Source organism: Suricata suricatta, chromosome 1 (genome assembly GCF_006229205.1).
Source record: "Suricata suricatta isolate VVHF042 chromosome 1, meerkat_22Aug2017_6uvM2_HiC, whole genome shotgun sequence".
In the NCBI taxonomy this organism is placed as follows: domain Eukaryota; kingdom Metazoa; phylum Chordata; class Mammalia; order Carnivora; family Herpestidae; genus Suricata; species Suricata suricatta.
Window position 1 is genome coordinate 47,744,787 of NC_043700.1, and position 23,886 is coordinate 47,768,672.

At 38.4% G+C, this 23,886-nt stretch overlaps 1 protein-coding gene across 2 annotated transcripts in view; it reads right to left on the reverse strand.

Annotated features, from left to right (window-relative positions):
* Positions 1 to 23,886, reverse strand: part of INTS9 (integrator complex subunit 9) — a 107,947-nt gene that overhangs the window by 56,518 nt on the left and 27,543 nt on the right. For both annotated transcript variants that reach the window (XM_029938461.1, XM_029938457.1), the window contains exons 2-5: positions 18,723 to 18,850; positions 9,296 to 9,356; positions 5,942 to 6,004; positions 1,398 to 1,537 (exon numbers count right to left, since the gene is read on the reverse strand). In XM_029938461.1, the coding sequence (XP_029794321.1) occupies positions 1,398 to 1,537; positions 5,942 to 6,004; positions 9,296 to 9,356; positions 18,723 to 18,850 (392 nt within the window). The remainder of the gene's footprint in view (positions 1 to 1,397; positions 1,538 to 5,941; positions 6,005 to 9,295; positions 9,357 to 18,722; positions 18,851 to 23,886) is intronic.

Here is a 23,886-nt window from a genome sequence, read left to right on the forward strand (position 1 = left end):
AAGGCCAGGCTCTGTGAGCAGGTCACAAGATGGATAACCACAAAATCACAACTGAGGGGAATCCAAGAAACGCTTCACTAGAGCGGATCGATGATGCAATGTGCTCTGAGAAGTGCACGGCAGAGGCCTGTGAGTATCCCGTATGGCTAGAGGATGACCAAAAAGTGAGAAACAGATTTTCAACATCTTGAATCCCCTGTCAGATCCCAGTAGAGAGGACCCACGTTGACTTAAATCCTCCCCCAATCAACGTAGAGATATGGCAGGCTGTAGATTTACTAGCACTTGAATGTTGAACAACTTCATTTCATTTCCATCGATTTATTTATTCCTCATCCCATCTCCTTTCATCTTGAAGGAGCAGCATTAGTTCTAGTATATTCGAAGATCTGGGACCCAGGGACATTATCATTCTGGCTGGAGTTCCTGGAGCACAGTTTGACATGTCCTTCCTCATGCTTTAACTTTTTCAGAGTAGAGTCTGATGTCTTCAGCTTATCCTCTTGTTATCAGTGATCCATCACTATGTGTTTGCCTTTCCTATAGTGTCCTTTGCTCAGACCCCCTGGCTTTTCCTGTACACACAACATGTTCTTTAACGTGAGCAGACACAAAAACAAGGTCACATTTGCTTTCTTTCTGGTAATTCCATCTTGTTGGACTTTTACAAGATACTAGAACCCAAAACTAAGTCGGTATCAACACCTCGATCCCGTATTTTGAGTCTTACTAGCTTTACTTTATACCATACTTGTTAGTCTGCTTCAACGTAATTCTTCTTTCTGGGGTAGGTAATTTTCTTCATGTAATTTTTCTCTCACTAAATGATGCTGTGCGTACTTGCAGCAACCACCAGGGACAGAGGAAGAGACAGCGGAGCATTCTCAGAAACAAAGGAAGGCTCCTTTGACTCCCTAGAGCTCTGACTATCACTCTGTCACAAGTACAGTCAACTTCACCATCTAATTACTTATCCTGTTTTCTATAAGCTGTCTCCATTTACAGTCTGCTCTAAATCATAAAGGGGAGAAATCTGAAAGCAAAGTAATATGATTTCTTGTATCTTAAATTGGCTACACTCCTTTCTCCTGAAGCTCTTCGCATTGCATCTTTGTGGCATCTTACTCAACGTTACCTCCTCTAATTAGGATCATCTGTCTCTGTTATGAAAAACAAACAAACAAAAGACTGAGACTACTTGCTGCATTAATCTGGGGCAATTCCAATGAACGATTGTTTTATTTGGAGAGTGGTCTATTCACGCCAAGTCTCCTTCCGGGTTAGCTGCTCAGAAGGAAACACCAGTCATTCCTGACACAACATTCTATTAAACAGGCACCACAGAAGGAAGGAGTTCTTCAGCCACTTTCTGCTGGGAGAAGAACAAACACTCTCACCTGCCGATCTGGACGGTGGGCTCTGTGGCATACACTGTGCCTGTGAAACCAGTGTGCTCAGTGATGTAGGGCAGTGCCATCATGCAGTGGTAGTTAGAGATGAGGATCACATCTACCGTAGACAGATCTATTAGCTCGGTCTGAAGAGAAAGAGGAGAGGAAATGATACATATCTGTTCAGGGCACATAGATCAACATGATGTGACTGAAAAATGATGCTGTCAGAATGCAGAGGAGTCATTTTTGTGCTATAGAATAATGATGTCTTCACACAACGCTTCTGTTCTCTCATTTTAGGATGTTTTCTAATATTGGCATTAAGTAGCAGGACAGGACGGCTAACAGCAAGGATGCAGCCAGTGCACCAGCAGCGCTCGGATTTTACTGAAATAGAGTTCTGAGTTAGGCAGACGAGGGGAGATGACAGCAGGATGTCTCAGCAGCTGCTGCCTGGCACATGCAACCAGGTACCATGAAGCAGAAAGAGCATGACAGAAGCTGTGAGGGGAACTCGAATCTCATGCACCCCTGCCCCGGATTACTGGTGACAGAGGCAGCAGCTAAGGCACAAACTAGCCCTTCACAAGGCAAATGCAGGAGGGAACTTCTTTTTCTCCTTGAGGGAACTTATGACCACTAGTGCTGGATCTAGAACCAAAACAAATCTAGTGGCAAAATCATAAAAGGAAAATTATACCCTCATACTCTGCCCTTGCCTTAACCCTAATTTACCTTTTACTCTGCTATTAAGGTCACATGAAAAGGGAAAGACAGGTTGGCAGGTGAGGGAATATGCCACTCATGTTTAGTAAATTTCATGAAAACTCTTACAGCAGAAGGGAATGTTTCCCCATATATTTAAGTCCTACTTGTCTTTGTCTTTTAAGGCTTAATTCTCTTCCGTTAAGCCTTCCTAATTTGCCCAAATGAAAAAAACACAATTTTTTCTCAGAATTACCAAGGCATTTCTCTGGATGCCCTCTTAAAATTTTTTTTTTTAATTTTGAGAGAGAGCACGCGAGAGCAAGAGTGTGGGGGCAGGCAGAGAGAGAGAGAGAGAGAAAGAAAGAGAATCCCAAGCAGGCTCTGCACTGTCCACCTGACGTGGGGCTCAAACTCACAGACTGTGAGATCATGACTTGAGGCGAAGCAGGATGCTCAGCCAACTGAGCCACCCAGGCGCCCCTATGTAGATGCCCCTCTTATGACCGTTGCCATTCTGTAAAACAGCACCTCAAAGCACCACTTTGTTCCTCCAATATTAAATGTCTCTGAGGGTAAGAATCCTGTGTGGCTCATCTCTGTCCCCTCCCACCTGTGGTAGCCAGGTACAAAACAGGCCTAGGTGCACTGCTGTTGGAGGGATGCATCATTAGAACTGGCACTTTCTGTGGGAAAAAGTGAGTCACGATTATTCAGAGACATCGTCTCCATCACTAAAGTCACCTCTGAGAAACTGTATGGTCAGCATGGGGTAAGTCAAGGAGGTGGTTTAGTTAGGTGAACGGGTTGTTGAGCTAATACGTCTCCCACAGAGAAGAAGTAATAACAAAGACGTCTGTGCCATCTTGCAAATAATAGAGACAGTGTGCCATTTTGGCTGTGGGTATTTTCTGGTTGAATGACTTTGCATACAAAAATAGTTAATTTAATAAGGCCGCCAAGAGATAATCAGCTCCTGAGGACAGCATGTAGATTAGAGGTCAGAAGCTTCTCACTGCTAGGGCAATGGCAATCTGTGTGAATAAAACGCCTACTCACAGTAATAGCTAATTCACACACCCTTAACTCCATGTTGTGCACTGCACTTCTGGGACAATATCCTCATAATGAAGGGTCATGTAACATTCCACTATTTCTATTCCCTATCACCTCTCTAGAACCATTTCTAAACAAATAAGAAAATTAAGACATAATCACAGAGTGACAGACCCAGAAGAAAACAAGGGAACACCTGGGTGGCTCAGTAGGTTAAGTGTCTGACTCTTAAATTTTGGTTCAGGTCATGATCTCACAGTTTCAAGGGATTGAGCTCTATGTCAGGCTCTGCACTGGCACTGTGGAGCCTGCTTGGGATTCTTTCTCTCTCTGCCCCTCCTAACTCCCAAACAATAATTAAATATCTTTAGAAAACAAGAGAAAAACAGTTGAAACAAAAGAAAGCTCAAAAGAATCTCCACTTTCTCTCTCACACATAGAAACTGGGTGAGTTCAAAATTTCTCTTTAATATATAAGAATCAGCCCACAGAGTGCAAAATGATCAGAAATTTGGTAAGGACAGCTGGAAGAAAAAAATATATGTATACACATATATTGTCTGTATAACAAGGGTGCCTAAATAAGCATTTTTTCCTCTGAGAAATAAATTTAACATCCAAACTATGTTTATATACTCACATTTATATATTTGCTTACATTCTTTCACTTGATGAAATCCAATAAAGATTATTTTAATTTTAAACTTGTTGTATACAGTCACTTGGGTTCTATAGACCAAGAATTGCGCAAACACTCCTAATTTATTGGTTGCTTACTATACTGCCCTAGACATTATACTCAGTCTACAGTGTGGACTGTAGATTATAAATTCCAGGATGACTGGGAGTAGCTCACCTATATGTCTCTGAAAACTGCAGTGGAATAAGTATCTCTCTCCTGATTCTGTGATTCTCCTATTTTCTCCTAATCATACAATGCCCTGCCTCTATCTTAAAATAGTGACTATTATTAACTATTATTAACAAACTAGAGGACAATACAAGCTGAAGAACTTTATATAGTTCTAGAAGCCTAAATATATCAATAACCTTATAGCCCAGCAAAAGGTGAACTGTGAAATAGTAATTAAAAAAAAATGTTTATTTTGAGAGAGAGAGAGACAGAGCACCAGCAGGGGAGGGGCAGAGAGAGAGAGGGAGACAGAGAATCCAAAGCAGGTCCAGGATCTGAGCTGTCAGCACAGAGTCTGACGTGGGGCCCGAACTCACAGACCATGAGATCATGACCTGAGCTGCAGATGACCTAAGCCAAAGTCAAATGCTTAACTGACTGAGCCACCCAGGCACCCCGAAATACTAATTGTTTAATTCCAATTTCTAATTGATTAGTACTCTGTGGAGCAGGTCCAAAAGTCATCAGAACACCAATTCATAAATTCTACACTGTTGTCCATAAACTGAAGGTTACAGCAGTCAGTGCCATATGTAGCAAACTGAAAATAAATGCAGCACCTGGGATTAGGGATCTTTGAACAGATGGGGACCTGCCCCACCAATTCCTAAATGACAAATGAAGGTGACAAAAGATTTGAAAAGCAGTTCGGAAGAGCTCAGGATTCTTGGTAACTCTTTATCTTCACTCTTATTCTACTTTATCTCAAACTTATTCCCTTGTCTGTCACCTTCAATTACCATATCTTGCTCCACAATTCTAAAAGGGCACATATACATGCTTCAATGAGAGAAAACAAGTTTATCTACAGAGTATCAAAGAAGGTGTTAAAATGGAAAGAGAGGGAGGAAGAAGAGAATAAAAATAAGGGAAATAGTATTTCAAATTTTCTTCTGGCACTGAACTGTGACAGTATTTCCCAGAGGCACCATAATCCACTGAGTGCACGGTAAGAACAGGATGGTAGCCTCTCACTGATTTTCTCAGGAACCTGGGACCAGCTACTGGCCTCCCTATGCTTTGTCTATTGAGAATGCCATCTAGGCCGCTCTAGAGATTAGGATTACCAGCTGAGATTAGCTGCTTTAAAAATGATTTTTTAAAAAATCATTTTTAAATGACTGAGTCATGGTGGCTCAGTCGGTTAAGTGTCCAACTTCGGCTCAGTCTGTGAGTTTGAGCCCCATGTCAGGCTCTGTGCTGACAGCTTGGAGCCTGGAGCCTGCTTCAGATCCTGTGTCTCCCCCTCTCTGCCTCTCTCCCACTTGCTCTGATTCTCTCAAAAATAAAAACAAGCAAACAAAAAATTAAAATGAATGAAAACTGATCTTCATTTTCTTTAAAATGATAAAACTGACCCTAAACTCTTATAGCAAATGTCACTGTGATAATAATATGTAAGCAAATAGGTATCCATGGCTCAATTCAGAATCTGTAAATTTCAAGCAATATTTGATATGATACTTCGAGTCAGCAAGAATTTTTACAGTTTACTGTATTGGCTGAATAACAGCAATTCCCAATGAAGCAAGACTACAAAAAGTATGGCTAATCTAAGATACAGGGATATGATTACAAAACTGAAAGGCTTGAGTTACTTCTGTATCATGCTCAGAAGTATGCCCTGGTACAAGTGTCAGTGGAGATTATAGAAAAGAGCTTGGAATACAAAAAGGAGAGTTAAATTTCCTACAGATAATATAAAAGACTCCTAAATGATTATATTTTAGCTGCATGATAATGTGCCTGGAATAATAGATTCGTTTCATTTTGAAAACAGAGAGCTAAACCCTTTATGATTATTTCTTGACTTCCATTTTGAGAGATGACAAGATATGCTTTGTTTTAACAATAAGAATCACTTTCATCTTACCTCTGGCAGGCAGAATTCAGGCACAGAATCCACAAATACATGACCTGAGCACTCTTTTAGTTCCTAAAAGAAACCAAAAGGAAAAAATTCTAGGGAAGAGATATCCAATGCACACAGCACCAAAGAAACTTCATCCCCAAACCAAACTTTCCATGAAGAATCACAGACCGCTAGAGAGTTGGAGGGAAGTTGGAAGGTTATTCAGGCCAACTGTTTTCCTCTTTAGGCTTAGGGAGGTTAAGTGTCTTATTCAGGATAAAAAATGGTGGTTGGTGGCTGACTCAGAACTTGAATGAGCGTTTCTCGATGCCTCTTCAAGCATGTGAGGACATATGCTGCTTCTAACTCATAAAGCACTGCTTCCCAAGTAATGTATAGTTGCATAGCCTAGACCAGCAGTATTAGAATTATCTGGGAACGCTGACGGAAGTAAAGATTCCTGGGCCCCATCTAAGACCCAAGGGATCAGAAATCTGGGTGGGAGGCCATGCAACCTATATTTATAATAAGCACCTCTAACGATGTTGTTATGCAGTCATGTTAGGAGTCATGGCTGTGGCCGTGACTTAGAGGCTCTTTTTCCTCCTACTAAGGATTGGGGGGCATGGGGCAAGCAAGGAAGGAGATGAAGAGTAGAGGGTAGGGATTAAACATCCACCACTATCATCACCTCCGTGAATGAAACTTCGTCCTTGTGTAGCCTACAATTCATTTGTGATTATAAACCAAATGTATTCATTCGAAAGAAAAAAGTATACTTACAAAGAAAGAGAATATAGTAGGGAATCTACTCTACTTATACCGTACCATATTTAACATGTCTTAGTTCGGATTCCCTCATAAACAGACCTTGAGAAAATGGTGAATGCAAGCTAACACGAAAGTGCTGAAAAAAAAGCAGAAAGATGGGCAAGTGATGAGGGGAAGGGAAAGGGAATGATCATGGCTATGCTACTGAGCTGCACCCAGCTGTGGGCAGCTGGGACTTCTTCCCATGGGGAACTCTGAAAAATGGTCTAAAACACACACCTTGGAGTTACCCTCCTCAGAGGCAAGGGATATTTACATGGTAACTCCTGCATCTGTGCAGCTTCAGGGTATCTCTGGCAGACTCATCCAGGTGTGGGCAGCTTAAGTCATGACAGAGCAGCACACTGAAGAGGCATGAAGGGGCCTCCTATGGGGTCTGCTACGATGCCTCCAGAAAGCCACTCGAGTGGCTATCTTCCCTCATTCATACTTGAAACTGAAATCGGTGGAGGATTTTTTTGCTTCATCAAGGTCAAAGTTTTCTGTGACTCTATAAGGAAACCAGTAAGAGTAAGAATTTGGTCGACAGTTTGCTCTTTTCAGAAAAACACTGTTAGAATTTTGTTCCATTAAGGTTTCATTAGTCACTGAACATGTATTTCTATATATTCATATATGTGGTTTTATACATGGGAGTTTGAATGGCTTTATTCTCAATCTTTATCTGAAATTAGGGTATTAACTATGTCATTTTCCTTTTGAATTTTACAGGTCTCATATCAGAACCCTGACAGAAGATTTTCTCCCCTTGCCTTCCACAGTAAAGTCTGGTTCCTCTCTTTTATGACTACCTTTTAAACAGTGAAACACTGAGCCGAAAACGGACAGAAGTTAGTTCTTAATTACAATGTACCTGCTAGCTAAAAACAAATGAGCAATTATATTTAATGGGAGATGACTCCCAACTCCCTTAGGATGAGGTAAAATATGATTAGAGACAAATCATGGGAAATTTCAAAGCCCTGCCTCCTCTTAAATTGGCTATGTAATCTTCTCCATCATGCTACACATCAGGGTATGTGTAGCTCACAAGACAGAGCTGCTTCTGAGGCTCGCTGGCCTGGAGAAGCATATTTGCCATTCCACGCACTTACAGTGCCCTTGTATTTTATTCACCACTCTCTTCTAATGAAATGCTCCCACATACACATGTAAGTCATTTTTGCTCACAATGCACTGGTAATGGGATGCTTCTGAGCCTTTCTCAGGGAACAATGATTTACAGCCAGTAGGAGAGTTAGGCTGAAATCAGGTGCACAGATTTCTGAATGTCATATAATTTTACATTCCTTCATAGTTGGCTATGAGGGAAATCTGGTTTCAAAATATGCTTTTGCCTTGCATTGGAGGTTGGAGTGCAGTTACAGAAATTAATTCTGTAAAAGGATCACCTCTTTATTTAATAGTATCTATTACAAGAAGGAAACGCCTTATGTGGATGAGTCATTTTTAAGATCTTTAAATTTCTTTAGTCTTTTAATTGTCAAACTTGGGAGAGGAAGAATGATTTAGAGGACTGAGAATGGCATGGATGAGCTTCACAGTTTTTGACTTTCCTTTGCCTCTGATTTTTCTTTTTTTAGGAGAAAATGTTACTAGATTATAGTTTTAACATTTTTTGTACCTTTGGTCTCTCATTTATAAATTAACTGCCTAAAAACAGATCAGAGGGATAAATTATTGTGAAGATAATCCAATGTCGAAAATTTAATAGCCTTGAAGCAAAAAGTTATTTAAGTCATTTACTGTAGGGCTAGTCAGTGATTAAAGTCAGAGTAGGGCCCCAAATCCTAGATTCTTAGTAGTGTGCTCTCTTTTCATACCCTCTAAGGCTGTCCATTCCAGGCTTGGGAAAGGCTGGAATCAGATCATAGTTCGTAGTTTGGAAGGCCCTCTATTAGAATTCACTCAAGATCATGTTACCCTCCCACTCTCCCAAGAACGCATTGCCTGGGAAGTTAAAGACTGACTTCACAGTCTGTTCTCCACAGGGCAGTGAGAGATCTGATCAGATGATGACACTCCCCTCCACTTCCAACCTTCCGTGGCCTCTCCTCACCCGAAGAGTAAGAACCAAACTTTTTTCAAAGCCTTACCTTACCTAAGTGCAGATAGAAGCAGTTTAAAACTCATATACTTGAAGATTTTAAAGTTTTTTTTTTTTTTAAGTTTTACTTCTTCCAGTCATGGCATCAGTATAGTCTGAAAATAGAACGAATTGGATGGAACTCTCTATCACCATTACCTTTGAAACTCTAATCCCAATTCTAAAAATAATAGTTGTCTTTCTCTGGTGATAAAATGTATTTGCAGCAGAAGTTTTTACACACGAGCAAATTGGACCTGAATTTGAACACTGAGATTCCCTAGAAGGCTTTTAAAGATAATAATCACCAAGTACTAAAGACCCTACATGGATCTTGGGATTTTTCAGAGAGAATATATAGAGAAAAAAACAAAGCCATCAGTCACAGTACTATATGGTGGCTCTGGTATGACAGGATGGCTTTCCACTGGGTGTAGACATGCTTCAGTTATCATTACCTTGTCCAAGAAAGCATTTCCATCCTTTAGGGACCAGCCAGGAAGATTAGACAGCCTGGGACTGCAAAACAAAAGATTAAATTATCCTAAATCGATTACAGTCCTTAGTGATTTCATGGTGACTGTATCATCTCCATAAAGTTAAAAACAGTTTGAAATTACTGGCAACAATGTCCACCCAAAATACTAATCAAAAAGATGAAAGAAAAGTAACCATGTTGTAGCAAGCCTAAGAATTATATGACAATGGGTCATGAACAAGCTAAACAGGTTAGCACTCAGTCGGGAAAATTAAAAGAATCCTATGCAAAATAAAAAGAGATAAAAGAAAGATGAGATACTAGTGCATTTTATAGTTTTCCAATTACTGCCCCTGACTTCCCCCTGCTTGTGCCTGACAACAAGCCTGAGGGGAAGGCTGAACAGAATCATTATATTGTGGAAGAGAAAACAGACTCAGAGGGGTCAGGTGCTCTGACAAGAACGCTTAGCTGCCTGTCAGCCTGAATTCACTGCGAATAAAAATACACTACCTGAATTCTGGTCAAGTCCACATTCCAGATTCACTGCTTGTAAATGGATTAGTCACTTTGCACCTGTGGCTTGAGTTTCCAAATGAACCTAGTTTTCCTGAGTGTTACAAAATGTAGGTAAGTAATTTCAAGGAGGTGAGGCTCATTTCACATAGAGGATACATTAAAAAAGTCTAGATTCAGAAATCATGCACTTCTGGCAATCTCAGGATTTAACTGTGTGCTATCAGTTGACTAGTAGAATGATGCTGAAGGCTGAAGATGCAAATAGCTTACGGGGAAATATGCTGGTTAAAAGAAGAACTTAATGATTAAGGTGTTAGGTGAAGAAAAGCACGTTGGGAGTACAAGTTGGGCGGCAACAGGATTTTAGCATTCCTCACAAAATTAGTCTGTAAAGTAAAAAGGGCAAAGTAATGATGTGGGACTAAAAGACTACAATCAGAAACCAAATTAATGTACAGTCCCGTAGCCTCTTGCCAGATAGTATTATCAACTTCTGACTTTGTAAAAAGAATGAAAATCAAATAGAAACATAAATATTGTGAATATTTTCCAATCTTCTAGGAAAGACTAAAAGCCTGAATAAAATACACATGCATCTAATGTTAGAATAGGAATTTGGGGGTAACTTAATTTTGACATAATTCAAAACTTACAGAAAAGGTATGACAATGTAAGGACTAGGAAGTCCCACATATGCTTTGCCTACATTCTCTCTTTACATCTTGCTTTGATTTACCAAAAAGTGAGAATTTTGGATGTCATATTTGGGAATGAAAATTACTACTAGCAGAATAAATTTGGGTTGTATAAGTTATACCTGATAAACTTGTTTTTTAAGCTCTGGGAGTTTTCTGCGCTAACCTCTCAGAAAAATACTCTTATCATTAGCTGTTTAATTCCCATCTCGTCTCATAGTCACGTATGTCTTCACTTATAGACTTCTTTCTTGAAAAATACATTTACTGCCAGATCAGATTAAAAAACCAAGCATTCAGATAAAAGTGTAACGACAGAACAGTATGAATACTATTCTCATTTTGTGCATGCTAGCTCTCTAAAGGAAGACTGTAAATATCCACTTCCCTTTACAAAGTGAACTGGATCACAGGACATGCATTCTGTCTGTTCACCATTAGACACACAGAAATAAGCTTTCAAATTACAGATGACTGATTCAGTTAATTGTCTTTGACATATGATCAGAATGGTACACTGCTTATCAGAGAAATTCATTTATTTATTTAGTTTTTAGGGAGTGAGAGAGTGAACAAGAGCATACACAAGCTGGAAAGGGGCAGAGGGAGAGACAGAGAACCTTAAGCAGGCTCCACACTCAGCATGGAGCCCGACACAAGGCTCAATCCCATGACCTTGGGATCATGACCCAAGCTGAAATCAAGAGCTAGACATTCAACCAACTGAGCCATCCAGGATCCCAAAAATAGAGTTTTAAAAAGTAGAATTTTCAGATACTGTAGCTTTAAAAAAATGTTTATTATTTTGAGAGAGAGAGAGAGAGAGAGGGAGAGGGAGAGGGAAAGGAAGAGGGAGAGGGAGAGGGAGAGGGAGAGGGAGAGAGAGAGAGAGAGAGAGAGAGAGAGAGAGAGAGAGAGAGAGAAACACAAGTGGGAGCAGGGCAGAGGAAGAGAAGGAGAGAAGGAATACCAAGCAGGCTCCATGCTGTCAGCGTACAGCCTGACATGGGAGTTGATCTCATGAACAGTGAGATCATGACCTGACCTGAAATCAAGAGTCAGACCCTTAATTGAATGAGCCACCCAGGCGCCCCCCTCCTTTTTCTTTTTTTTTTTTTTTAAGATTTTATTCTTTTTTAAAAATATAGTTTATTGTCAAATGGGTTTCCATATAACACCCAGTGCTCATCACAACAAGTGCCTCTTCCATGCCCATCATCCATTTTCCCCTCTTCCTCCCCACTATCAACCCTCAGTTTGTTCTCAGTATTTAAGAGTCTCTTGTGATTTGTCTCACTCCCTTTCCTTATTCCACCCCCCTCCCTCTTCCCTTCCCCCATGGTCCTCTGTTAAGTTTCTCCTGTTCCACCTATGAGTGAAAACATATGGTACCTGTCTCTCTACCTAACTTATTCACTTAGCATAACACTCTTGAGGTCCAACCACATTGCTAAAAATGGTCAGAATTCATTCTTTCCCACTGCCAGGTAGTGTTCCATCGTATATATAAACCACATCTTCTTGATCCATTTGTCATTGATGGCCATTTAGGCTCTTCCCATAATTTGGCTATTGTTGAAAGCGCTGCTATGAACATTGGGGTGCATGTGCCCTGCGCAGCAGCATAAAGATTTTAATCTTAAGTAATCTCTACAAATGCGGGGCTTGAACTTACAGCCCCAAGATCAAGAGTCCCATGCACTACCAACTAAGCCAGCCAGCTGTCCCTCAGATACTGCAGTTTTAACTCTTGCTAAACACTTTTTTAAATGTCGAAGCCTTCTATAAAACCCCTGCAATTATTATGGATTTGACAAATTGCTAGTAGATGGGACTGACTGCTCAAAAAAGAACATGGCCATAGAAATGTGTCACCAAATGGCAAAGGGATGCTGACTACAAAGATGAAAATATTTGGTTACCGAATTCCACTCAGTTAATGACTAAATCATAAAGAGTCAGTACACTTTAGCCTACCAAAACGGAAGGGACTTATGACTTTGCTCTTAATGATTACAGAATTTGTGTTATTTATTTATTCATTTTTTAGTGTGCATCAGTGGGGGAGGGACTGGTAAAGAGAGGGAGAGAGAATCCTAAAGCAGTCTTCACAACCAGTGGGAGCCTGACACAGGGCTTGATCCCACAACCCTGGGATCATGACTCAAGCCAAAACCAATAGTTGGACCTTCAGCTGACTGAACCACGCAGGTATCCCTGACTGTCTATGTTTTTTAAAACAAGGAGAAAAAAGTGTCTCCACAGAAATCTACTTTAATAAAATATGAGGTAAAGATATTAAATTGTGATTATAGATTTAACACATCTTTGCATCTCCAATTTAAGAATTTCTTAGAAAAGAATGACATTAAAAATATTATATTTAAGGAAAAATGTATGTATACAAAATCTCCTTTTTTAGCATTTTACATAACTGAAGGATAGTTGACTTACAGCAGTATATTAGATTTAGGTGTATAATATATTGATCCGACAGTTCTATACATTACTAATGCTCACCATGAGAACTGTAATCACCAGACTACCATACGTTATTATAATATTAATGATTATATTCCTTATGCTGTACTTTTCATCTCTGTGACTTATTTACTTAATAAGTGGAGGTCTGTACCTCTTAATACCCTTCACCTATGTTTTTTTTTTTCAACTAAGTAAAATATTCCCAGGGTGTCTGGGTGGCTCAGTCGGTTAAGTGTCTGACTCTTGATTTTGCCTCGTGTCATGCTTGTGGGTTCAGGTCCCATGTTGGGCCCTGTGCTGGCAGAACAGAGAGTGCCTGGGATTCTCCTTCTCTTTCTACCCTCCCCCTCCCATTCTCTCTCTCGAAATAAATACATAAACATTTTTTTAAAAATATAAAAAAATTGCTTGTTGGTGGTGTTTGCTTATTCAATACATTCCGTCAAGGACAGAAATTACATGCTGGTTTTTTTTTTTCCCCTAGGGAGTGTGTCTTAGGTTTTTCCCTTATTATTTTCTTTCCTTTTTTTTTTGTTCCCCCTCTTCTTTTTTTGGTGGTGGGGATGGTTATGTTTAAATGAAGTTGCTTTTACAGCACCAAAGACTTAATCATCCATTTCCTATATAAAAGGTAGCTACTTTTTTTGCATGGACCTCAAGTATACTGTAGTACAGAGGTAGAATTTAAGGAAAGGTATTAAGCAGGCTGAGTTTTAGCTTATGGGCAAGTAATAAATTGTATCATGTATCTTGAATGTATCATAGATAAGCTTCTATATAACGATTGCCACTTCAGATAGCTGTGCAATTAGGTGATTAACTAGTTGGTACTTAACCTTCTAATTTCTGTATAAGTCTAATTACATGAAATAGAACTGGGGGTTTTGACTTTTTACTTTGCTTCTGTTTGGAGTGTCATTGTAACTACTCTATTGTAAATGACGGAAAATAATTGCATATGTTAAAAACATAAATTGTGTTACATTAAAAAAAAAACAATTTTAAAAGTAAAAAAATATATAAAAATTAGGTAAAATATTCCCATAAATAAATAACCTAAGGCATTTAAAAGTAATCTGTCACCTAATAAAATAGCAAAAGGTAGAATGAACATGATATGCAATTCATTTTCTCTTTATACTTTTCATTTTTCCAAATTCCTATTTTGAAATGTATTACTTTTATAATCAGAAAATAATGTTGAGGCATGACTACATTCATTCATTCAAAAAATATTTAATTAAAGCTTACTCTGAGATAAGTATATAAAGTGCATGGATACAACAGCACATAACAATGTACTCTGATATAATGACAGTACAAAATAAACCTGGAGTTGTAGGAGTATGCACTTTAGTAAAGGGAGATGGTAAACAGCAATTACAGCAGAATAAAATAAAAGCATGATGGGGTAAGCAGACATGTTACAGGTTCGCACAGGAAGGCCGCTCTGACAGCGTGCGGTGTTGCGGGAGAGCTGGGAATAGGAGCCAGAAGGTGAGGATGGAGGAAGCGCTTCCATAAAGAGGGAACATGGAGGGAAGAACTTCAACATCTGGTGCAGTACTGTAGGAGAATTGTTTATCTTGATTCATTCATTAATGAATCTTTATTTAATGTGTCAGACATGCTGGTGTAATGACAGTGAACAAAACATACCTGTCCTCAAGGAAACAGGGAAGACAGACATTAGAAGTGATCACATAAATAGAGAAGAAGATTTTAAAAATGATGATGCAGGATAGTACAAAGTTCCCGAAAGAGGGACTGGGCTAGGCAGCATAAAAGACTTGTGTGGGTCTATGAAGATTGAGTTGAGATATGGACAGTCCTACATTCAAGGGAAACTGGACCAAAGGACAGGGTTTGGAGGGAACAGAGAAAGGCCCATATTTTCCTCTAGTCATTCTCATCAGCCTTTGGCATGGACATCTTACATAAAGGTTATTGAAATGAAACTTCCTGAAGAGGCCCTCATACTTTGTCCCCCTCATCCAACCAGAATGCCATCTTTACATGCTTCTTATAAAGAAGTTGAAGTCATAATTGATCGGAAACATGAGCTCCTGTAATGTAGGCTAAGGAAAGGCAGGATGAGGCAGGGGGAGAAGAGCCTTTGTGGCCGACAGAAAAATGAGTGTGACGGCTCCCAGGCAAGAAATATGGTTTTTTTGAAACTAAAAGGAAATAAAAAGTGAGATACTAGAGGGGTAGGCATAAATCATAATATGTTAAGAAGAACCTGGTATTTATCCTAAGAGAAATAAAAACCAGTGAAAGGTTTTAAACAGGTGAGAGACAAGATTAGATGTTTACAGACAAGATGAGATGTTTATTTCTACAAGATGATTCTGAAGAAAATTAACGTCATGTGCATTCTGATAATATATACCACCATTTCTGTGGTATTTCTATCAAAATAATCCCAACCTAATCCTGCAGAGGTATCAGACTAATCCAAACTGAAAGCCATTACATAAAATAATTAGCCCATTCTCCCCTAAAATGGCAAGTTCATAAAGATAGACTGTGAAACTCTTCCAAATTAATAGAGACTGAAGACAAAACAACTAAATGAAATGTGTGATCTGCACTGGATCCTGGAACACAACTGTTATTCTTCTTTTTTGCTATAAAAGGCATTATACTAAAATATGAATTGGTGTAACTTGGGAAATATGAAAAAGGTATACAGCTTAGATACTAACATAATGCCAGTGTGAGTTTCCTGATTTTGATTATTGTAATGTGGTTATCTAAAATAATTTCCTTTTTCTTAGAAAATAGGCCTCAAGTATTTAGGTGGTAAAGGAGCATCCTCTCTATATCTTTCAAATGGGTCAGAAAAAGTTGTATGCATATGTATAAACAGAAAATGATAAAAGTACATGTGATAAAATGTTAACAAGGGTAATGTTTGTACTATTCTTGCAACTTTTCTGTAAATCTGAAGTGATTTCAAAATGAAAAAATGGCTCTGGATTCAGACAAGGACAAGATAAGAACTGAAGAAACTGATGAGGAGGCCTTGGCAGGAATGCCTGTAAAATATGAATATACCTGCAGCAGGACTTAGAGAGAAGTCACTGGATTCGGAAGTGTTTGAGAAGATAAAAATAACAAAGCTTCATGAAAGACTGGATATGGGGAATGAGAAATAGTGGCATATCTAAGTTAACTCTCAGTTTTCTAGCTTTCAGAACAACCTATCAGTCATTAAGACAGGGTACAGTGAAGGAAAACCAGGTCTGGGAGGGTCTTCTCCCAGAAGAACCAAGTCTATTCATGAACTGAGTTTTGGCATGCTGAATTTTGAAGTACCTACAAAGCTATATCCAAGGAGAGAAACTCAGTAGGCCTTCTGGGTATATGAATCTGGAGCACAGAAGAGGATTACTAAGTAAGACACAAATTTGTAGGTTATTATTTAGATGGCATCAAAGCCCTGAGCATTTAGGAAATTCCCTTGGTGGATACTCTGATGGCCAAGCACTGGGTATTGAAGAATTCTGATATGTGACTTTCAGAGAAAGATGAATCTCCAAAGTAGATAGAAGAGGAAGAGTTAGAGAAGAGGAGAACCAGGAATGCATTATGGAGAATGATGATGAATGGCCAAGAACTGACAAACGTGAAGTCATTTGTGACTCTAGTGAGAGGTGTTCTGGTAGGCGGTGTGGGCACATAGACTGGAAAGGAGTTAGTAATGCTGAAATGGAAAGTGGAATTGAGAGAAGGTTAAAAAAAGTTTTAAAAAATATTAGGTTAGAAGTAATTGAGCATAATTAAATGGGAAGAACTGAATCAAGATGGGAGGGTTCAAGATAAAGGAAAGATTATAATGAATACTGAAATCACTCTTCAAGAAGGGCAGAATCCAGAGAAGATTCATTCATAGGACAGCTCTTATACTGAGTGGCTACTATGTGCCAAGAACTATTTTAGGCAAAGGGGATTCAGTGACGAACAAAAAGATCCCTGCCCTTAAAAAACTTTTAGTAGAAAAGAAAAATAATATATAAACTAAATATGTATATATAATGTAAGGACAAGTGCTATGAAGAAAAATTAAGCAGGACAAAGGGCTATGGAGGGACTGGCGATACTATTTTGGCCAAGTGTATCTCCAAAGTTTATGGCCTGAGCAACAGAAAGCACTTTTCATAAGGAACTATATTTGGGTTGCCAATCATCCCTCTAGTATGACTTCCCTCTGAGAGAAGAACAATGACAAAGGGGAAGAGAGAGTAGACTTGGATTCCAACGCTGAGCCAGGGCTGTGAGAATGCAGAATTAGGTGAAGACAAAAATGAACAGGAAAGGGAAAATATGTAGCTAAAACTGTCTGCCCAATTCAGGACTGAAGCACCTAGATAATTCATGACTTCGCAGCATATATAGGCCACCTCTTGGAAACTCTCATAGTACCTTATATTCTTTTAGTAATTATCCCAAGTATATAGTTGTTCTGTTAACACAAGTATAATGAAATTTTCAACTGTGGAATACTTTCTCCCCAACAGAATGTAAGCTCCACGAGGAAAGGAAAGTTGTCTTGTTCATATCTGTATCCCCCACTCCAGTCCAGTGCCGATTCTTAATAAACAACAAACAAATGGACACTGTAATGTTTGGGGGATAAACAGACAATAATATTAGGCTATTTTAGTATGAAATAACCTGTCAGTCATTTTTGTACAGAAATATATGTGATTCCTACAGTTTCTGAAACAGTTGTAAATATATAGATAGATAATATTTGTATTGTAAATGTATTTCTAAGTTTTGGGTATGATTCTAACTAAATTTTATCAGCTTTACACAAAATGTAATCAGGAGTTATCTCTGTCCCCTTCACCTAACTGGTATCCCTTATCTCAAAAAAAAAAAATCCCAAAAACAAAAAACAAAACCCAAAGACTGATTTTATACTTTTTCTAGATGGTTCAGGAGGTTATCATTATGAGTAATCATTGTGTACAGTGATGTCTTCAGAAATGAGGTAGAGTAGATGGTTTACTTGGGTTGCTATGCTTTTAAGCTCTTAAATCTGTTTAAGATAGCTTTTCTGTCTCTCCTATGTGGTATCACTTTTTGTTACTGGGAGTATATTTGCTTCTGTAAGTTACCCACTTCTCTTATAAATTGCTGCTTCCAAATAAAAGCAAACTGGGAAACCGATTTTCATGACAAAGTATTAGTAAGAGTAAACAGTGGTGACCACAGGCTTGGGAAATCTGCTTTAAGATAAGGACTCTGGTTTCACGTATGATTCTATGATAACTACAGCTGACTATTATGAATATAATGCATCGATACCTATCAAAAAGAAATGTCAGGCTCTGTGATGTCAAGTTGCTGCAAAGGCAGTTCAATGGTTCTAAAATTCAGTTCTTAGGCTCATCATCTGACCATTTATCAGCTCTTCTATGAATTAGCAAGAAAGATGAAATATACATGACCTCACTTGCAGGGAGCAGTTGCAGGAACATTTTACAGAAGCTCAGAAGTTATAATAAAGAAGTCAATCAATAAATCAATACAACACTTTCCATCAACCCAGCCAAAGGAAATGTTTCTGATGAAGAACATTTTTAGGGAACAAAGTAAGCTAAGGACAACACACAAAGTACTGGTAATCTTTATGCTAATCGGTACCATTTTTCAGCAAACGAAAGCTCATTTTGTCTCAAATGCAGCAGCACATACCTTTGAACAAGTGGCAAAGGAAGGAAATTGAGAGTGGAAGTCATATCCAGTCCACAGTCCAACATAATGGTAGTTGACTTGAATTTGAGCACGTTGCATGGTAAGGTTGGGTGCCCCGACAGGCAATACTGAAAAGAAATTTAATCACTTTGATCAATAATCAGTTACTAAAAAATCTAAAAAGCGATACAGTGAACTAAGTAGAGCTGATCATCTCATAAGAACAGCACGTAGATTTAGCTAACTTTCTATGCAGCTTCCTCCCTTTTACAGCTCTGGGTACCACTTCCCTCAGCAGCTCAAAAATCTCAGGTTATCATTTGTCACAGGGTACTAAGTTGTATCTCAGGCAAGCACAGTTTTGGAGAGATGAAAGTTATTCCAAGTAGAAGGTTGCAGGCTATAGTTCTCTATCCCACTCCCACACAACATTTTCAAACCCCCACTATCCCATCACACCTAAGTACTGCCTAACGCTGTGGAAGTCCATTAAATTCTAAGTTGGATTCTCAAACAGTGCTATAGGTTAGGTTTCCTGCAAATAAGTGATTTTCCTCAAAGAGAAAATGATTGGGAAGGGTTAACAAGCAAGTATCAGTAAGGAGTTGTGGCCCTTCCTTGTCAGAAGAAAGGACTCAAAAGGACAAAGGACTTTCCTGATGTGCAGATTCTAAAGCAGGAGTGAGGGACATCTACTCCCAACCAATCTACAGTCTCTTCCCTATAGCAGCAGACCTCAGAAGTCAAAAGGGCACAAGCCACAGTGGCATATTCCAAGGAGAGTGATGAGGCAAGACAATACACTGACCTCAAACATTTCTCATGTCCTCCTTGATGTAGTGGGGATGACAGATATGCCACACTGAAAATTATTTATCCAGGATGTACCCTGTCACCTTTCATAATTCTACTGCTGCTGTGAAGAAAAGATATGAAGGAGGGAAAACACCTTTTCCCCCGCTTTTCAAGTCATTCCTTAGAAGCCTCCCTTGAACAGCAAAGCTCAGAAAATGGAGGGATCAATGTTCTTAATCCCTCCCTCAACAAGTAACATTCTCCCTTTCTGATTTCAGTACAAGTTTAACACAAGTCAGGGTAATGTGGCATTAATGCCGGCCCCCATACAGACACAGTAGCTCAAGCTGCCTTTCTAGGTATTTGCTGCTCTGTTGGTTCCGTCACTGGATAAATTTCCTCCTTTTCTCCAGAGGATCTTACAGGGACTGATGATTTTTTAAAACTGCATGTTCTAAAAATGATAAGGACAAGAGCCAAGAAATTGTGGTTATTCTGCAAGCTTTTTTTTATTCCAAGTTTATGTCTGGTGATTATATTTTCCAGACCAAACTTCACAACTCAAGGTCTGAAATGGTACAAGGTAACCTGCAATGAAAATATCACAAATTATTTAAAATTGTAATTGTCCTTAAGAAGTCCAGGAAGTATGATTTGGGTAATTGTACTTTACATAAGTTCATTCTTTGACAGGTATCAGAATTATAGAAAAATTAGTCCTACTAATTAAGACAGAACTATCCCTATCCCATCCTCCATCTGGTTCCCTATTGCTAGCCTGGTCTTTATCTCTGTATAAGAATTACTTATTAAAGGTAAACTATCTTGGGGCATGTGGGTAGCTCAATCAGTTGAGTGTCTGATTTCAGCTCAGGTTATGATCTTGTGGTTTGTGGGTTCGAGCCCCACATCAGGCTCTGTGCTGACAGCTCAGAGCCTGGAGTCAGCTTCAGATTCTGTGTCTCCCTCTCTATCCCTCCCCCACTCATGCTATCTCCTTCTCTCTCAAAAATGAATAAACATTCAAAAACAAAAAGGTAAACTACCTCAAAGCAAACAGAAAACATTATAAACTTGCCTCAAACATACAATCTAATAAGAGCTTTCCTTTAGTTCTCCTTTAAAAATAAAATCAGATATCCAGAAGAAATTAAGAAGAAATAAAATACAATTGTATAATGGTTACTTCTCAGTGGGAAGATTATGGCATAGTTTTCTTCTTCCAACTTCCCATGTTTTTCAAATGTTCAACAATGGCCACTTACTACATTTTTATAATCAGAAAAGGATTAAAACAAAACTGAAAATTTTGCTGGCCATACTGAATTACAAGATCTTTTCTTCCTTCATCCTTAACTCTGAATTACAGATAAGTTACTCTAGAAGATTGATATGTAAAAGGTGCTGCTCAAAAGATTTCAGGCAAAAGAAGTGAGCTAAAAGTCTTTATATCTGCTCTTGTCATGCAAAGAGAAATGTGAGAAACACTTTATAAGGGCCATCACTGAATGGAAGGAACATTTCCAGAGCAGCTACCAAAGGAGTGCCTGACCTTAATCTCACTAGCTCTATTTTCATGGATGAGGAAATTGAGCTTTACAAAGTTTGAGCCACTTGTCTAAGAGCCAAAGACACACACAGCAGGTCCCCTAACTCCAAAGATCCCACTCATGCTTCACAAAAAGCACTGCTCACTTCATGGGTCAAATGAGTCAGCTGAGACAGAGACCACCGAGGTTCACACAGCCAGTAAGTGAGGCACCTGCAAAGGTTCTTGAAGTCTGCCGGCCTCTAGCGATGCTCTGCATGTTTTTTTTAACATGCTGTCTGCAACCACCACACAGCTTATAATCAAGCAGTTGTTATTATCTAGTGAGGGTTAGGAGACGAATATACAAAAACATTAGGTAATCATGTGATTTAAATCTTAAGATTAGGAATACATTTGTATTACAAAAAGCTTGAAAAACAGAAGAAAGAAAAAATATTACCCGCAATCTCTTTTCTATTCCATCTTTTTTTTTTCGTGTTTGTAAAGAATGTAATTTTAGTACACATACCACCATGTGCTACTTTGAGAACTCAAGATGACTGTGTTTTCTTTGTGGTGTATCCCACATCATTTTTATTGGCTGCCTAAGTAAATATACCATGGTGTGTTTAATCATTCCTTTACTGATGAACATTCAGGGTTGCTTCCAGTTGCTCTATTACAAACATGGCTGTGGCGATCACTTTAGTGCTTACGGCTTTTTCCATATTAGGCTATTTCTTTAGAGGATTCCCAGAAGTGGCATTAACTAGGTCAAAAAATGTGAACATTTTATGGCTCTTGAAATATGCTGCCAAAATGCTTTCCAAAAAAGGCTGTACCTATTTACAATGTCATCAGTTATATATCTGAAAATGTGTTTCACTGCTTATTCCCATCAGCATTATGGTCAAAACCATCCAGAAGCTATACTAAAATGAAGCTGAATGTTAGTAGTAGCGATCTAAAGCAATTACATGGCCCTCAAAAGGAGAGTCAACTACTTGATACAAGGTTTTAATTCTGAGAGGGAGTTTGGAGAAATGATTTAAAGCAGGGGGTCTGAAATAAGACTGCCTGGGCTCAGATCTGGCTGGAACTCATTATTAATGTGTGATTTGGGGAAAATCACTTTATTTTTCAAAGACTGAATCCTACTACCTCTAGGATGCAGTTATAGATGCTACCCTCCTGAAGTTGTGAGGTCTAAATGAATGGAAACAGTGCCGGACCCATAGGATGTGTTTACTGCTAGTTAAAGAACCACTAAGGGGCTGAAAAAGGCCGTCCAACTAAGAGGGCCACTTAACTTGATAGCGTTTTAGAGAAGAAATTCTATTCTATAGTAGCATTCACTAATGTCTTAGATACTTGTGTATCCCAGAAGAGCAGGTAAAGTGAGTGAACAATATTATAAATACCGTCTATTGCTAGTTTTCCCTCTAGTTAGATACAGTCACTGCAGAGTACAGAGGTGAATATTCTAGCCAACATAAGGAGTTAACAATTTTTTTTCTAGCTTAATAAATACACACAAATGCTTTCATGTTATTTTTATTTCTAATACCAAAGCTGCAGGTTTTTCTGTGTAACGATTTATTATCAGTATTTCCTTGTCTGCCTGTTGATCTCTTTTTTCCCCACTGAATAAAAGAGAATGTGGTTATAGAACTTATACATACTCAACATATATAAAAATTGTTTATATTTCTGGGTAAAAATTGTATCTGTTATACACACACTACCTATCTTTCCCATTCTTTTACTTTCATTAAAAAAGTTATTATGGAAAATCCCAAGTATACAAGTAATAAAACTAGTATAATAAACTCCCACTACTCAACATGGATAGGTTTAACAACTTTCCTTATTCTGCCTTTGCCTCTTTCCTTCTGATATTGACACATTTCAGGAGAATAGCTATTATGGTGACAAACCTAAGTGATCTCTAAAATACTGTTTTTGTAAATAGTGCTAAATTGATCTCTTATCCACAACAGGGACAAAAACATAAGTCCATTTTCCTCAGTGCCTTAGCAAAATTCATTAAAGGTGATTCCTTTCACCGTTAAGTTATTTTTGGTTTGTAACTTACACCTCCAAGTTCTGTAATAGGTTATATTTTTGAAGCCTCTACTTTGTTCATTGGTCTTGTATTTCCTTTTTAATCCCTATGCTGTAACATTAATACTTTGCAATATTTTCAAGTAAATTAGAATGACTAGACTTCTAAAGACTCATGTTCTCCAAGGATGTCAATGGAGGCTACTTCAATCTATATATGAATTTTTTAAATGTTACCATGTTTATTATACAGTAATACTTCTCAAGCCAGGAACAATGCAGTGTTTTTCCTTCTATGAATTTATACATGTAATTTCCATTGTGATTTCTTTTCTGAGCTACAAACTACTTAGAAGTGTGTGTGTTTTTGGTTTACTATCCAAATATATAATGATTATCTTTTACTTACTGACTTCTAATTTTATTATGGTTAGAGCATAGAATTTGTACACTAATTCTTGGATTTTTTTTGAAACTTGCTTTGTTGCTCTCTCTGGACTGTAAACAGTTGATTTTTTGCAAATGATCAGTGTGCACGAAAACTGAAAATACATAATCCAATTGTGTATATAGAGTAGATTATGATCATTATCTTAAATATCCTTTACCCCTACTTTCTTCAGTCTTAGGAGGGAAAAACTTGACAGTTTCTCTTTGAATTCTGTCAAATTTTGCTTTATATATCTTGAGGCGTCACTGCTAGGTATATAAGAGTCAGTATTATTATTAGTGAATGGTTTATCATTGTATAATGCTCATTCTTAGAATCTATTC